The sequence below is a fragment of the Dermacentor silvarum genome, chromosome 5, assembly GCF_013339745.2.
Source record: "Dermacentor silvarum isolate Dsil-2018 chromosome 5, BIME_Dsil_1.4, whole genome shotgun sequence".
NCBI classification, from domain to species: Eukaryota; Metazoa; Arthropoda; class Arachnida; order Ixodida; family Ixodidae; genus Dermacentor; species Dermacentor silvarum.
In genome coordinates, this window is record NC_051158.1 from 98,617,034 (window position 1) to 98,634,802 (window position 17,769).

A 17,769-nucleotide genomic window follows, 5' to 3' on the forward strand; every position below is an offset into this window, starting at 1 on the left:
ATTGCTTTCTTCACTATGGAGCAAAGGCATTATCGTGGACATGAGCCCCTACGTCAGCATCGACGAGGATGTGCAAATCTGTAGGGCGGACACAATTGACTATCATCGAAGAAGTGCTTGAGGCGTCTTCAGAAGGCACCTCTGATGACGACGAGGAGGATGCTAGGCCAGGGCCCGTGCCTGTGTGCTGCGAGGCAGCACATGCCTACTTGAACTTGCTGGTGATTTTTTTTCCAGCACCACGAGGGCACAGAACGATTGTTAAAGTCCTTAGGGGAAATGACATCATTTGTGTCTGCTCACCAATTTGTACAGAAGCGGCAAAGATCCATCACGGACTGGCTAAAGCCCAGCAAAAGTTCCAATCGAGAGTGGTTTTCTATAAGGTGAGCTCAAATAAATGTTTTTGTTATTTTCTCCCGTTGTAAGTCTCCTTCATTTACCATGTTGAAGTAGGATGTTTAGGCGCACGTGGTTATGTTGCCATTTATTTTTTCGAGGACACTTCGGTTGAGATGAACTTCTGATAAGACGAACAAATTTTCATGGTCCCTTTGAGTTCGTCTTAACGGGAGTTCACTGTAATAATGCAGATTTTCAAGAAGAAAAGCCCGTGAAACACGCAATTCGAACTATGGAACTCCCCTTCACGAGCACAGTGCTGAAGCTGCTATGCCATGTAATACTAGTAGAGAGAGAGCTTACTCCGGTGTACTTATCCTTCATCGTGTAGTGCAGCTTGACTAGGGACTAACGGAGTAAAGCTTGTCTTCCTCTCCGCAGTACCTAGGTGCAGTCCCCAGATCTTTCTCTCGCAACTCACACATGCACACAAGAGTCACGTAAACAGGCATATCTCTCGCTGGTCTGCACCCTTGACAAAGCGGCAATATGCGACTGACCCAGCAATAGACAACAGCCACGCCACACCAAGGACAGTAGGCAGATAAAGCTTCACCTTAAGAAAAGGAGGGCCGTGAAACATGCAAACTTCAAATTCCTCAATTGCCTACCTGTCAAAGATTTTGGAAATATTTGCCAAGTGACAATCAAATTATTAGAGATGAATAATTAAATTGCACTAGGGAAGTACACAAACACACACAAAAAAAAACAGCCACAAAACGCAAACATATTGTGAAATATGAGACACCAGCCGAATGTGATCGGTACTGCGCTTTGCGAGCAAAATTCAGACATGGAGTGTCTGGCTTCCATTTCATCTGATAAGAAATCCTTGTCCATCACTGAAACGCAAACACTTTCACATAAGTATTTTACCAGCCTAAGTTGACAGTGCATTTCTCTTTACTGTCCTTCTAAACACCCTTGCCAAAAGGCATATGAGACTACTATAAGTTCCTGTGAACTCAAGCTCACACAACAGTAAGCTTGCTACATTAAAAATTTTTTCAATGCTCACTCAACTCTCATAAGATCTTGTATTTGTGTATATAAGCTTGCTCGACGCAAGTACTCCCTTGTTTATATGGTGCAGGTACCATCAAATTTCTTTTAAGTGAGCATTTCTTAATGTAATTTTGCGCCGCCCTATCTTTTAAAAGCTTCAAACCATTTTTTCAAAGAGAAGTTATTTTTCATGAAACTTAACACAACATTCTAAAAATCATAGGACAAGATCAAATTCGTAAACTTCACTGAAGACTTGGGAGAGTTCGCAGGTATGCACTTAAACCAGTGATTATGCGTGTGCACGGTTATGATCACTGTATTCAATAAACCCGCTCGCTCTGCATCTCTTCACTTTCTTTCACACCACAAGCAATGCAAGGGCCTCCTAGGCTTTTGTGTGGGAAGGCAAGCCTTACTTGATCGATGGACGAAATCTCGTTGCCATGGACATCAAGCATCAGCAGGCTGTCCCAGCCTTCCCTGCACAGAAGACAAATCGGCGCTTCACAATAACAAACTCGTAACAAATTTCAGCAACAAACGCTTCCTGTAACGGTCATTAGCCAAGATGGGATTCATCGTAGAGCGTTCAGGGCTATATTCTCGAGCAATCACTTTCAGTGATAGTACCACCTTCGCAAGATTTCGCACGTCTCCACACCGGACGCATAGAAGTAGACGGCCGAAAGCTTTCCTGGCACTGTGCAAAGTTAACGAGCTTGGCAAAGTGCCAGAAATGCTATTGGCCTTACACACTGGCACATCTGGTGCCGAGTGATGTGAAACCTCCTGAAAGTGATCGCAACCCCAACAGCGACAGTACGGTCGCTAGAGTAGCTATAGCTTCTACTCAGAAGACCGCCAACGACAATGACATGCCAAATAGCAGAGAGGTAGGCATGGGCAAAGAAAAGCTTACTCTATATAAAAAGTGTGGGGATGCGCAAATCTCACACCTCCCCTGATGTTGTTTTCCCCGCATCGCTCGTCTCCTGTAATCCGGCTTTGCCGCGTAGCTTTAGGGCAGCGGAGTTGCAGCGTATTACGAGAGATGGCGCTAGTGTTACGCTGCTAACGCCACCTGACGGCGCTGGGTTAGGCGGACGCAAAAAGGAGAAGGCTGTTCCTCTTCGGGTTGGGGTCGGTGAGCGATGCGGACGTCCCGTGCATGCGCCGATCCACACTTTGCGAGACCGTCTCGTGTGGCTAGGAGGAGGGCACTGGTATGGACGAACACGGATCGTTCGAACGTGCCACCGTTCGCGTGACCGTACACGTGAACGACTAGGCGATGGTGTCATAGCATGGGGCGAACATATTCGCTCGCTATCGGGTCGCGGTGAGTCGGACTTCCTTGATTTGTCGCTCGCTCATGTCAATGTTCTATGCATAGTAATTCGGCTAGCATGTATTAGTGTATGAAAGGTGCAATAAATGCCCTTTTGATTGTTTACACTACTGTGTTGTCGTTCCTTTGTCCCAAGAGCACATGTGAGACTCCACAAAAGGAACCTCAGAGCCCAGTGCAACGAACAAATGCACAGTCAGCAAGAGGTGGACAGCAACAATCCGACTTGTGCCTCGCGAGTTCTTGTCTCTTTTCGATCACCACCACTGTGCTCATCGCTTCCACTTTGCAGCACAGTGACTTCTGTGTTTTTTTGCATAATAAAGCTGCCTTCTATGCAAGCTTTCATGTGTTTGTAACAAATGTGTGGCTGGCCAACAAGACTTCTGCTGTAACATTTTGTTCTTGTCCTTTGTCCTGGCTTGCCTGCTTGCTGCACCACATTATAATAAAAATGGAGCAATATGACATTAATGGGACATTAAAGAGGAAGAACAGTCGGTTTAAACTCATGCTGTATTTTTATCAATTTTGTGGGAATAGGTTAATTATTAGAAGGGACAAAGAAAGCCAAACTTCCATTTCACCGAAGAGCTGAAAGTTATGGATATATTGTATTACATTATGAGAGGGAAGAAAAAGCTACTTGTCCACTCCTGTTATATTTTTAGAAAAAGAACTCATTGACAATGGCGTTCAAGAACCCTTGACAAAGAACACTCGACAACGATGCGAATGGGCTAAAGGTTTCGTTTTGCGCGACTCTGCGCTGCCTGTGCTTTTGTGTTGCAGTAGTTTCATTATCGCGTAGTGCTGCGCTGGTTTTGCTGGTTAGCGAAACTCACAAAAACTGCAAGTAGGAGAGAATTCCACGTCCATGTGTCGCGGGATGCCTGAACGGTCCACACCACTTGACCAAGAGCAGCTGCAGCGGTGAATCTAACGCTCTGTTTTGACTCGGTTTCTCCATGGCCACATGTTTGCTTGTTGTGAAAAAAGAAATGTAGCGTTGTCTTTTCGGTCGCCGTTTTACTCACCAATGGCAGTAAAGGGCGGCGATGGCATATGCTACGTCACCACTTCCCGCTCAGGAGTGGGCAATTTGAATTGCGTTAAAGGTATGTGGACCCTTCAGATGCAATTTTCTCTAGAACCAAGTACAGTAGAACCTAGAACACTCCTAGAAAATAGAGCTTTGAAAGAATGCTTGATTCGTATAAACTGATTTAGTGTTTCTCATTAGTGTCCCGCTAAGGGTTTAAAGATTACAAAGGATCCCTTTTCAACCATTCTACACCTGATCATTCTCTGCTGTTTACAATTAGAGCTTGTCCTCAAGCTCTACTGACACTCGGAAAGAAGCAACAATCCCTTGTTGGCTACAGGAAATAATGGCGCAGTTGGGCAGACATCCTCCATGTCAAAGAACAGTTAGGGCCCCTCTGCTTCATTCCATACCCCCCCCCCCCAATAAAAGAAGAACAGTAGCAATGAGGTTCAATTGTATTATCTTGTCATCGTCATGATACAGCCGAATCTCATTAATTTGAACTGCCGGTTTATTCGAACCGACGCTGTGGTCCCGTCAAAGTTATGCGTATTTCAATAAGCGAAAACACTCAGTAATTCGAATGCAAAAGCATTTGCGACGGTTAATTCGAACATAGCGCTGACCGACAATGCTCTCAGCAGCATGCCAAATAGCGCGGCGGCGCCTCCGGCCGGCATTGCTCCGACACCGCCATAGAGGAAAAAGCTTAGGAGAGACCCCTTAATGCAGCGGCGGAGGCCCAGTCTGGCCAACAAAACTGCCCCACGCCGGCAAACGCTCGCTTCCCGATAACGACAGAAAACGAAACTTCAGGGAGCGGGCTAATCTGCACCGGCCAGCTGTACTGGCAGCGGGTGCGCATGGAGACGGTCGAAGGGGAGGGAGCTGCGAGAGAGCTGAGGGAGAGGGCGAGGGGGCTACCGAAGCGGCGAAGTTGCCGAAGCCAAATCCGCTTCCCTGCCACCCTCCTCCCTCACCTTCGACGGTCTCCACCGATGGATGGCGCCCCAGTCGCCATCCGGCGCCGCCCGCTCCCTGAAGTGTCGCTAACTGCCGTTATCGGGAACCGAGCGTTGGCCGGCGTGGGCGGTTGCACGCCGCGATATTTCACGACTCGCACCGTTTGTGCATCGTGCTATGGTGCTCGAATACTTCAAAAATACGTCCTTTCTTTCATTCGAACTTCTTTTAATTCGAACAAATTTCCGGGCCCCTTCGAGTTCGAATTATCAAGATTCGACTGTAGCATGATCATGAGCTGTGTTCTGTCTCCAATATATGGCACATATGTACCCCTCTTAACAATGGCTAAACATTTCATCACATATGCCCCTCCAGCTTTGCTCAACAGTTTTGCAAATAAAAGTCTGTAGATGTGTAACAGTTGTCCAGAAAAGCAATGCCAGATTACTTTCTGTGAATGATGCATTTACATGTTAATTTTAGCCGAGTCCGCTTGCATCTTATAAAACACTTGTGCATCCTTGTGAATTTATCCTCTGCAAAAGTGTAAAGGCAATCACACGTGTAAAAAAAAAGTTTGTAAACTGTTACTGCTGCTTAGAGGAGCAGCCACACCATCAAACTACTGATCTCAGTAGCTTTCATGGCTACTTCTCGTACATTTTTGTTCCAAGGAGAATTCGCCATAAAAAGAACTAAAAAGAGTGCGTGACGTCATGCATGTACTCACCCTTTCGAGGTCAGCATGAGTGACTTGATGCGGTTGTTGGCCAGCCGCAGCACACGTGCTCGCAAGGGCAGATTCAGGGGCAACTCCTCCAGGCCTCGCCCCGTGCAGTTCACGTCCACAGTGAGCGACTCAGACGTGTTGCACGCGCACCGTTCACAGAGCGCAAAGCCAAAGAGGAACGGGTTGCGGCCCTGCACACATCAGGGCGAGGTCAGTTGGAATCAAAAAGCTGGCCGAGTTGGTACGGTTGCACGGTGTGACTCGATGCAGAAAACGAGGGATAAACGATGAAGGAGACAGATGGAAGTACAGTTCCTGAAAAAGTTTAATTAGGCCGCACTCAAAAAAAACAAGAAAAGAAAAGCAATGACCCAATGCACATGGGTAAAGCTGTCAATATGTGACAAGCAAGAACAAAATGTGTAATATAAAAATTCTTATCATTCAAAGTCAGGCCCCTACACCTTAAGATTTCCTAATAAGACCCTTTGATTGTCCCTTCTTTTTTTTTGGAACTGCTCACAGCCCCTGCCTGCTTTTTTTTAATACATGTTGGTTAAGCTTGAACATTTCATGCTACATAGAAGCTGACTCTGCATCGTTGCTGTCTCCTAATAAATATTTCATAATTGGTTAATAATTCCTTCCATGGTATGAAAATACAGGCGTGCAAAACACGGACACAAGAACAAGAAGGAACAACCCAAGGAGAGACTACCAACTGAAAGGTGGCACAGTGGAAGAAAATGCGACTACTGTGCAACCTTTCAGGCGACAAATAGCAGAAATGTGCACAGCTGGGCTAACTGGTAGATATTCATGGTATTAAAGTGCAAACAAGTCTTCGTCATTGCTTTTTCCTAATCGAGGAATTCGTCAACAGTTCATAAATTTCTTTGTCAATGTACACATGGTCTTGCCACACCGGCTCCCCGCGGCTGCCCTGCCGAGACAGTGCAACAGGGAAGAGACATATGCTTCACCTCCGGTCATAAATTAAACTTACATGTTTAGTTTAGATGGCTTATCCATAGATGGCACAACGGTCGTGCAATGTTCTTTTTTACATGAGTTGCTTCAGGGGAGGCAGGGGCTGTGCACTTGTGAGCCCTGAGAGTGATCTCTGGAGTGGCACTGTAAGGGTTAACGGCGAGCTTCAGCTTCTCCGCAAACTTCATACCATTTGCGGATTATTGGGTTACAGGAGCCACGGACAGCAGCAGTAAAACTGGTAGCGACATCTTGTAGCGACATCTTGTGACAATTTGTCCAACTACCGTGAGTTTGAAAATTTTTTTTGTCATGTCAGTGTTATGGTATGACATGTTAACAGCTACGTTGCCACCGAGGCTTTGCACTAGCGTTCAAGAAGAATATGGTCAGTCACTGCAACGCTAAGTTTGCAAGCTGTCTGGTTTGACTCTGCATCACCAGATGTCACAACCACTGTTACCGCTGCCGTACACATTTCGGTAGCAATGCTAATATGTTTGCGAAGAAGCTAAAACCCTCTATTAGAGTCAAATTCATGAGACACAACACGACAGGCGGATAGACATATCCATCTGATACACACAATTAGTAATTTACGATGATACATATTGATACATCAGTGATACACATTGATACCCATTGATACAAATGTATCAGCGGCCTATGGATTTAATGTATCAGTGGACTTAAAGAACCTTGGAGCGTGATTGCCAGGCCTATATTAGTATGCAGTGTTCCTGTAGCTAAATTCTTTGTTTACGCTTCTCATATGTCTGCAATATTTCACCACGCAGTTGTTTCCTTGTTTTTTTGTTTTCTGTACACCCTCCCCTTGTGCCACTTTCTTCAATAAACTCTAGGTGAAAGTATGCATTCAATTGTCACCTTTGTCTTCTGTCCTGTGTTCCCTGTACCAAGCATGCCAAAGGTGATTATGCAGGTGGGTTGAGAAAAAAAAAAGACATCAATGCAACTGTCCGGCTCAGCACTATTTTTAAACTTAGATCCATTCGACCTAGTTAAGGCAAGCAAAATTTGTTCAATTTAATTGAGATACAAATTGAAGGATGTGTTTTTTAAATGGAATGGGTAACTTTATTTGGAATTTACCATAAACGAATTTGGAAAAGGGACCAATGAATTGATACTGAAATGATGACAGCTGAATGTACGCAATCCAGTGTGATTAGGTGAACCATGGATATTGCCAGCAAGTTTTCAAAATAAAATTCAAGACTCACTGCTATATTTCCTCCAAATGCTGTATGCTGCTTTAGAAATTTAAGTGCGCATGCATACCTCACAATGCAACAGGTTCTTCACCTCTCTCACAACATTTGATATTATTCAAAGGTGCACCACAAAGTCAATATATAGGCTGTCACCCTAAGGACAAAATTGGCAGTTGTGCAAAGCATTGACAGGGCTAGTCTAGCATTGCACTCAAGCTCCTCGGACAATGTTCTAACAATTTGTGGAGGCAACATGATGCGGCATGTGAGGCAACTGTGGCTACATACCGGAAACAGTGCCCTGGCAGCTACCGGGCATGTTACAATGGTGACATGATGAGCGCAGCCAGCAAAGTTGCACGCATCGCCAGCTCGAGATGAATGAGATTAATCCGAAGGAAAACTGTTGAAGTTTCTCAGCACCCAATAAAAAAAAATTACAGCAGAACTAATCTCACGATGACTGTAGATGGTAATGCGAATAGCAGTCAAGCAATGCAGAGACAGATCACATGCCAGAAGTCATATTTATTGGCACGTGTAGTGGTCATTCGGAGACTTTCGGTGCTTCGGCTGTATGCCCCATACTCCGATATCGTCCCACTTTGCTATGGCGTTAGTTTGCCAAGGTTGCCCATGAGTATGGAGGCATGACAACTGCATGACACTGACGCAGTTACGATGAAATGACGAAGGAATGGTATCGATGGAATGATAAAGACGTATAATGATGACGGCATGACAACAATCAGATGTCGATTCTTAGTATGACGACGGTAGAGTGACAATGTGATGATGATGACATGAGGACAATGAGATAATGACAACTGTATGATGAAGACGCCGTGACAACGATATGATAACTGGATGAAGCGGGAATGACGACCATGGCACGACTGAGACGGCCTGACGACAGTATGACAAGAGATGCATGATTATATCTCTGTGACAACGACACAATGATGACGATGGAATGACAATGGTGGCATAATCATGAATGGCGACAGCATGATGACGATAAGATGATGAACAAGGAATGACGTCAAAGGATTGACGAAGATGGTATGATGGCGGCATGATAAATGGTTGACGATACAGGGCCGGTATTTTGTAGCGATGCCTTATGACTTATTCTATACTAGTCTTATCATCCACCACTCACTGCTGGCTGATCTCGTTGATAACGCGAGAGGACCTAAAGCCATCCAAGAGCCACCGCCGTTTTTGCTAAGTAGCGCCAACCTTTGATGTGCGCCGCTGTTCCCTGATTCGTTGCTCAAACCAGCTCCGCTTCTGCAATTTCCGCTTCTGGGGTTTCCGGTTCCGGAATTTTTGCTTGTTGCACGCTCGCACCTCTGCACAGCAGTGACATCGCTTCCGCTTAAAACCAGAAGCTGGGCTACGTAAGTTCCGCTTCATGCCGGAAACTGAGGGGTTGAGCAAGGGAGGAGTGAGACTGAGAAGGTAGGTTGGCGGTACTTAACCTGGTCGGCAAAAACGTGTATGGAGGGGCTTTAGCCAAGGCATCCGCTGGCCAAGGGTCCGCTTTAGGTCCGCTGGACCTAAAGCCCCTTTCCTATTTTTATTGTTGTTATTCATGAATAAACAGTACATATATACCAATGCAAAATATGTTTTCTCATTTTACGGTCACCCTAGAAAAATTACGGTAATTTTTTTCAGGAGAGGTCCCTCTGAAGAATTCAAATCTGCAATAAAAAAACGACCCTGGGTGGTCAGATATAGCGAAATAAATCGATCTTAAAAGGGATAAACAAGATGCAGAAAAAACGCCAGAGCACACCACTGAATCACTTGGCAATACTAGTTCTATTCTAACACGCCACCACTTTCTGTGTTCAAAGTGTAAAACTAACATAGAAATGATGTCAAAGTTCCTAAACAAAGTAGAAATCTAACGCGCAACCAATTTTTTAGCAAGAAAAACGCCAAAGGGTCTAACATGTGTTGCGCACTGGTGGCCGGTTTCTTGAAGCCAGCTTTGCCGCTCAATTTTCAAAGTCATCTTCACTGCAATAGATCTGCGTCGTGCAGTAAGGCATACAAATGCCGCAAAGGTGGTTTGGTTTAATGTCCGATTGCGCTGCACAGGCAACTTTAAGCCCAATCTTCTCTAAAAAAAGGCACATCGTGTAAATACCATAATCCGATAGTGTGACCTTTGGTTATTTATTGCTTGAAGATCCTCCTAGGACAGGCCCGAATTGGGTGCTTACAACGGTAGATGATGTATGTTAACGCATTCACTGTTCTCTAAGCTCCGCTTAGACAGACGCCGCCAGTAAAGCAGTCGCTATTGACTATTGGCTCAGGCAAGTGCAGACTGACTGGTCAAGTTAATATTATCCAGCAAAGACCAATTTTAGGAACAAAGTAACAAAAGATTGGGCCCATATCATATTGGGCCAAACTCAAGAAATGCATGGGCACCGGCCAGGACCTGCAGTCGGGATCGAATTAACTGAAAAATCAAATTAACCAGAGTCAAATTAACGGAAGTCTACTGAATCAGATAATTTCTTTCATCAAAGGTCGACTGCTCTAGAAACCAAACTATGCAGATAAAACATGTAATCAAACCCACCCACCTTCCATTGCGGTGGTGAGGCACACTCGGTGGTGCTGACGTCGTGGAGCTCGATGCCCGGTCCGTGATTGGCCACTCGTGCGGTAAGCGATTGCAGCCACATGTTTCGGCGCTTAGCAAAGTCGTCGTCACAGTGCCACGAATTTCCTGGTGGGCAAAATTTCACACACTGCTTACTGCTTCTTACACTGGCACATGGCCTCACCATCAATGCTTTATCTTTTTTTTTCTTTAGTGTATAAGACCAATAAGTGGGCGCTCAAGGTGATTGCTGGTTGCTGAATAGAAAACTGGACAACACAGCAAGGTGGACAGGTTGGTTGAGCATTGAAAGCGTGTAAACGCGCCTAACAGGCGAGGACATAAGGGGCACTTTTCTAGGAGTTAAAAATAAAATGAGCAGTTTCACCCGAATGACGAAGCAGTGACAGCAATAGCAAGGGTTAGAAGAGTTAGTGTTCAAGCGCTGTAGGTGCCACAATTGCACATACCACCCAGCGTGACCCATGTATTCCCCGCAACTTCAAATTAGTTTCTAGGATCGGCCCAGTTTAGTACAGCTTAACCTCAATATAAGAAGGCCAGTAATCGGCACTTTACTTCGTTGTAACAGAACTTTGTTACATTGAAATTTGGCTTTTTATGCAAATAAGTACAGTGGCCGACAAATTTTTCTTGAAAGGGGCCATAAAATTTTTAAACTTATCGGATAAGCAGAAAAAAACTAATTAAAAAGAGATAAAAAAATAATTTTGTTGAATTTGAGAGTTGGCAAAACAAAGACAAGGTTTCATGCTGTTTCAATGATATATTCACATCGGCGGTACGAAGTGAAGCCTGCGAAGCTATTGAGTCCACTATGCCCCGACAGCTGATAGCATCATGAAGAGTGCAAGCAGAAGGGAGCGAACACTTGTCCATGACAAGCACTTGTCCGTGTCTGCTATTCGTCCCTGTGTTTGTTCTCGCGCTGTATATTACCGGTATGAATAACCAACCAGCCCAGTCTGCCACCTCCAGCCCTAAACGTGCATGAAGACAGCTCACATGAAGCCACAGCCATCTTGGCTTGCCCAACGTTTGCACCCACTGCATAATAATCTCTAAAATGGGTCACGGGCCTCGTAAGCGCTCAGCCACACTGATAGCCATGCACCGCTATAGCAAGTCTAGACAAAGAGACACATGCCCACCTGCCCCCCCCCCCCCCCCTTCTGCTCACACGGGAATACAGTGCACTCCATCCTTATGAGCTCACCCTCACAGCATACAGCGTGCAAGATACGACAGCATCTTATTGCGCTTGGACTTTGTGGCCGCTCTCTATCGCAGTGGCGAGCAATTTGAGAGGTGCGTTATTGTTATTATTTGATTTGTAAACATATACACAGGAAAGAGAAAGCTAGGAGCAAGGCTGGCAACTGCCACCAGAAGGCGTTAGCAATCAGCCGCATGTCATTCAACCATGTAACGATCAGTGTCCATGGCAGTTTCTATTTATTGCCTTAATCTTCCTTTATGGCCGCAGTAAAATTTCATTATATTTAAATTGTTTATGAATTCACTTCGGTTACATTGAGGTATAAAATATACATAGTGTTCTATGGAAAACAAGTTATAGAAAGTTAAGTAATTGTTATACTGAAGTTCGCTATATCAAAGTTAAACTGCATTACATTTTTTCCGGGCTTGGCACACTTTGCTATTACAGTCGCCGAAGGATTTCTCGGACTCCAAAAATTCGGACTTGTGGGATATTCCGGACTTCATAAATGCACCGTCAGGGTTCCCATAGAGCTAATGCATTATCGCAACCGATTTTTCGGACGAATTCAGGCCCCCAAGTTCAATTTTCCAGACTAAATCGCTCCTTCCGAGCGCCGCTACCCGACCTTGAACGCCGCGATATTAGATTTTCCGCTGGCTTGCTCAGGCTTGGCTTCCAATGGCCCGCTCTATAGCTTCCAAGATGGGGATGCGCGCGCCGTTTTCCTGTCTCGGAGGCTATGCCCGCTCTTCCTTAGCTGACAAAATGCTCCAGGGAATGGCACCTTTTCTTTTTTCTGTCTTTTTTCGGTCAGCACTATCGTCATAATCACTTTGCAAGTTATGTTCTTTCTGTTCTTTTCTTTCTTTTGTTTGAAGTTTCGGCTGCTATTTTTCACGTGGTGTGTGCGCCTTGGACAGGTCGAATGTTTGTGTGTCTGTGTGGCTTCGCATTTGTTTGATCGGCGCCACCTCCTGTGCCTTCGCGGGAGCCAAGTGTTGCGAAGTAACGGGGCTTGTTTCTTCTATCTCCATGGCGATCTCCGCTAAGAGAGATCGCCAATGCGGTGCGGTGACGCTCCTGTCGGCCATATTCGGAGATGTCAGTTTTGCGCAACTCCAAGCAAATCTGATCGCCTCAGAGCGTAGTATGAGGCAGGGCATTATTAGAGATTTTTTATGACACTCTAAGCCTAATAAATTTTATTTTTAGGGTGAACAGGTTTTTCGGACTGTTCGATTTTTCGGACTATTTTTGGACCCCGCGAAGTCCGGAAAATCAGTCAGCAACTGCACACTGTTTATGTGATCGGCGCAACACCGTGAAAGCTATGCGAGTAGTGCAGTCATAGAAGTTTCCCTCGGAACCTTTTGCAGTGTTTTCAATCCGCAACACTTTCAATGGAATAACTAGCTCATATATATGCAACTAACACTTGTGGCCCAAAGGTTACATAAAACCATACAATTCTTGTTCACAATTTTGCTTCTAGTATGCAGCATACTGGGCCCGTTAAATTTGAAGTCCCGAACTGCCTGGACTGCTTGAGATGCTGCTTTCAGCCAATGAGCATTGGCATCCACACATTCTCGGACAGTCCTGGACCATCCTGGACGACAAATCGAAGAGGCCCACTATGTTTTGGTCGCAGGTATAAGCAGCACTCAAGGACTCTGGTTGCAGAAATGTTTCAGTCCTATAGTTCAATGGTGAACATGTTCATATCTGCGACACCTTGCATGTAACAATTTTGTGACATGACAGTGCAAGACTTAACATTACATATAATTGCGCGACGCATACCTATATCTTTCTGTCACATATGATGCACTATTTTAGCTTGTGAACACAAGCAGTGAGAGAAGCCTCTGTAGCTTTGCAGCACTGCCCGCTATGTATGAAACAGACTGTAGTGTAGGCCACACAAAGACGAAAGCAGTGAAGCAGTGTAAGGACTCCCTGACTCACCAGACAGGTAGAAGTCCTCCAGCACCGTGTTGTTAGCAAAGGCGTGCGGCGGCAGGGCGTTGAGAAGGTTATGGTTGAGCCACATCCTCCTCAGTTTCTTCAACAGCTCCAACCCTGGCACCGAACGCAACTGCATTAAACGCAGGGAGTGGATGCCAGTTATTAAGAAGCCCGAGCTCGGCAACCAATGAGCGAGAGAGAAAGACCTTAAAGGAGTACTCGCTATCCCTTCTGACTTCTCATTTCTTACATTAAATCTAGCAAAGAATGCTGGCAAGCCTCAGATTGCCCCTAAATAATATACTATATCAGCTTTTCTACAGCCAGTGTCAATTTCATTTCTCAGGAGGTAATTGTGTACATGAGAGTAAGACATCGCAATGTTCCGGCACTTGCATGGTCTAATACAGCAGCATTACATACAACCAAGCAAGTTGGAGTGAGTGCCAGAAGGTTGCATGGTCCTGCTCTCACGTGACTACCTTCCGTGTCACGATGTCATGCCACGATACACCTCCCAGGAAATGAAACCAAAACTGTTTTGCAGGAAAGCTAGCAAACTATGTTGTACAGGCTGCTCTGTGGAATTGCCAGTATTCTTTCTAAGGTTTCAAGGTCTGAGACCCGCACTTACCACAAAGAATTGAAAAGTTGGAAGTGTCACATCAGTATTTCCTTAATGAGGGTAGGAGAGAGTCTAGTAGAATGCCTGTCAATCTTGAAATATGAAATAAAGACAAATAGAAAAGAAACAAATAGAAAAAATATGAAGCAAAGAGAACAAAAAATAATTAGTAAATAGACATAAAACAAAGAAATGAAGGTGACTTGGAGAGCTCATTGAACCTCCGTCGAAATGCACGCCTTGAACACTGCTTCTGTGTTGCCCACGACAAAGGCACTTGTAAAGGGGTGAAGCAGACAAGAGGCCGTCCCTGTGATTGTCTGCTTTACTCTGACTTCTTCCTCTTTCCTGGTGCCCGCCGTGAGAGTGCCCACGCCCAAGTGCCACCTTTTTTCGACAATACACTCGGCCACGCTGTTACAAATGGCTCTGGAAATGAGAAGTTGCTACAGATGGCTCTGGTGAGTGGCATTGGCTGTTTCGAGACGGTTGCCATTGAGAAAGTGCGCCATGAGATCCTGGATATTGAAGAGCGGCCGGCCACACTGACGTGCGTCCAAGCTGCAAAACGATCTGCTTACTTGTCGGGTGAACCTTCACAGCGCCAATGCACTCAAATTTGAGTGCCAATGTACTCAAATGCTTACTTGTCGGGTGTACCTTCACACACAATGTACTCAAATGCTTACTTGTCGGGTGTACCTTCACAGTGCCAATGCACTCAAACAGCCAGAACTCTGCGAAATGCCGCGTGCCACCGAGTCATCCATGTACGATGATGGAACGACAGACAATTCCTGGTCACAGTGTCATGGTTGACTACAAGAGCTATGTCGTCTATCAGGAAGTGGTTGGTTCCAAACAGGGTATAGCTGTGTCTGCGGGGTCTCTTGCGCGTCTGATAGGTAGACTTGGGCCGCACGGGAAGATCTTCAATTATGATTTCAGCTGTGTTGGTCGCTTCGGCTTCTTTGAGCAAGATGTCAATGACAGGCATGGCCCTACGCGCCATGCCTTCAGCCAATGGCTGCCCTTAGAACCGGAGATGTGGCAGCGGAGGGTCAGGAAGTATGTTGTTTCCATGGTCCACGGACCCGTCAGGAGTCTGGAGCGGTAGAACGTCTAGTACGAGAGAAGCCGGTACCTCACTGTGCCTAATCACTGAAGAGCGTGAAGGCCACGACAATGACTGCTGAGGATAGAAAGTGGTGACAATCTCCGGAATTGATGGTATGGTGTTAGAGGCCAACGCATAGTTAGAGACCCATGGTGCGAAAATGGCTCGCATCCAGGGTCTACAATGGGACAGGTGGCGAGGCAATCTGCCAAAAACCTTCCCAGGTGCAGGTGCAGCTGCAGCGGCAAGATGGTGCTGCTTCCGAGCGTTGCCGGGTTTTGGTCGCAGCAGCTCAGCTAGCGTAGTCTGCCGTGTGAAAGTCGACCAGTGACTTGCTGTGTGTTTAGAGGTTGTGGTGGAGCCGATGGTGTCAGTTTGTGATGCGCCTCCTGGTGGTGGGTCGACGCGGGAGCGGTGGTCACCGTACACTTCCCACTGTCTGGGGTGAAGCCGACGGTGACACTCTGTCAGCCGGCGTTTGCGGCGGGGCATCCTGAAGACCTCTCTGTCAATGCGTTGCTGGACCCACCTGTTTCAGGATCGAAGCGGCAGCTTTCCGGAGCTCCGTGCGTAGAACTGCACTGGTCAGACTCACCACAGGCATAAGGAAGCTGGCAGAAAGCAGCTATCAGAGCCAGGATCTATTCAGGCCAGGATCTCTGCTTGACGCCTTCGTAGTTGTCCCATGCTTTGGTGACACTGCAAAGTCGTTTTGCTACAACCAGCCATCTCTTTTGCTCAGGCCAAGCATGACGATCACTCAAGGCATTGATAGCCTGATCCCAAAGGATGGCGTCATCTTCAAAGCCGCGAAACGCCGGTATTTCCACCGAAGCCAGCGGCTAGAAGTCACAGTGCCTCATTTTCGCCAGGCTGCCTATCCAGCTGCCCAAGGAACCAGAGGCAGTGTCCAAGGACAGTGTGGTCATTGCGGTAGTCAAAGCAGCCGGTTCTACCACCAAGGAAGCATCAATGGCATACCCTGGTGGCTTGGAGGTACAAGTAGCGCCTGGGAGGATGTCCTCGCCAAAGGAAGCATGGACGGTGTTCCCAGGCAGGACAGGTCCAAGACGGAGAGACCGAAGCACTGTCTCAGTATGAGGTCGAGGTACAGCGCAACCGCTAACCAATGCAAAGGCATGTGTCATAACCTGGAGCTGTTGCATAGGCGCATATACCGGGGGGGGGTGCCACCCGTTCTGAAAGCAGAGCCACTTTCAGTCGCACGCTGGAAAGTCCATCGAAACTACAGCTGAAGCTTAATTTTCTTCTTTATAGAGTGGTCAAATAAGTAATTTTTTTCTATACTACACATCCCCTGTTTGGACATCGAGGATTGTCTTTTGTGCCTTCTCGGCACACCCTGAACGCCTGGCCGCTGGGCAGTTCCCACTCTAAGTAATGTCAGCTTGCGCAACTTTCATCATGCCCAGGGGACCGCTATATCCGCATTCGAAAGCACAATCAGCTTGCTACATTTAACCTGTGGGCGAGGGGGAGGTCAGAATAAATCATTATAATCAGCCGGGCCAAACGACTGGCGGCAATGCCTGACGGCATGGGTTCTCAAAGTGGTTTCCGCGGAACCTACGGGTTCCGCAGGCCCGTGCTCGGTGTTCCGCGAGCCACTGATAAATTTTCCCTGGTCCTGCTCTCGACAAGTGTCTAAAAAGGCGAACACGAGGTGCGCTCGATTCAAAGAACCTCCATTACCCATGCCCGAGTGTCTAAAAGCACATCACAGTGTGTAACAGCAACGCGCGAATTGCGCAATAAATACACAAGCAGCTTTTAGCCACCTAACTTCTGAGAACGGGCAGCACGCCTAAGCTTTGGCACTTGAATCTCGGAGACCGTAGCTTACCACCATGCGCCTTTCTCCTATTTGTAGATAGGGTAGGTGCCGATAACGAACGGTAGTTTCGTTTTGACTTGGTGCGTGCGTCAGCCGCCTGCCTTCTGAACAGCAAGGTCGCCGTCCATGATTGCGTCGATAGCGGCCGCGGTTTCGTCCGCAGCAGTTGCGGCAAGCAGTAGTTTCGCTTTGACTCAGTGCAAAGCTGTCGAAACCTTTAAACATCGAGGTTCTTGCATTTCGAGCAAAGTGGAGAGAGTCTGAAATGAGGAGAGGAGGTGCAGAGAGAGAGAGAGACAGACAGAGAGCGAGAGAAATAAGTAAATAAATAAATAAAACTTTCTTGGGGAGGCGGGATTCAGCGAGCGTTATAAGGCGAGCATCATAACCACTAGGCTATACACCCACGCTTCAAGAACATCCATTTATGGGAACCATATGATTACGTTGTACCAACGATTCTAACACCAACTTGCTATGGCCGAGAGAAAGAGAAAGTGTGAGCGAGAGAGAGAAAGAAAGAAAAAAGAGGTGAGATTTGAGCCCGGTACTTACGGTCCGAAGGCGAGCGTCATACCCACTACGCTATACACCCATGC

At 46.5% G+C, this 17,769-nt stretch overlaps 1 protein-coding gene across 1 annotated transcript in view; it reads right to left on the bottom strand.

The window, feature by feature from the left end:
* Positions 1 to 14,300, bottom strand: part of LOC119453639 (protein halfway) — a 29,976-nt gene extending 15,676 nt beyond the window's left edge. The window contains exons 1-4 of the mRNA XM_037715688.2: positions 13,574 to 14,300; positions 10,340 to 10,485; positions 5,506 to 5,696; positions 1,830 to 1,893 (exon numbers count right to left, since the gene is read on the bottom strand). Coding sequence (XP_037571616.1) covers positions 1,830 to 1,893; positions 5,506 to 5,696; positions 10,340 to 10,485; positions 13,574 to 13,709 — 537 coding nt within the window. The 5' untranslated portion in view covers positions 13,710 to 14,300. The remainder of the gene's footprint in view (positions 1 to 1,829; positions 1,894 to 5,505; positions 5,697 to 10,339; positions 10,486 to 13,573) is intronic.
* Positions 14,301 to 17,769: the final 3,469 nt, after the last annotated feature.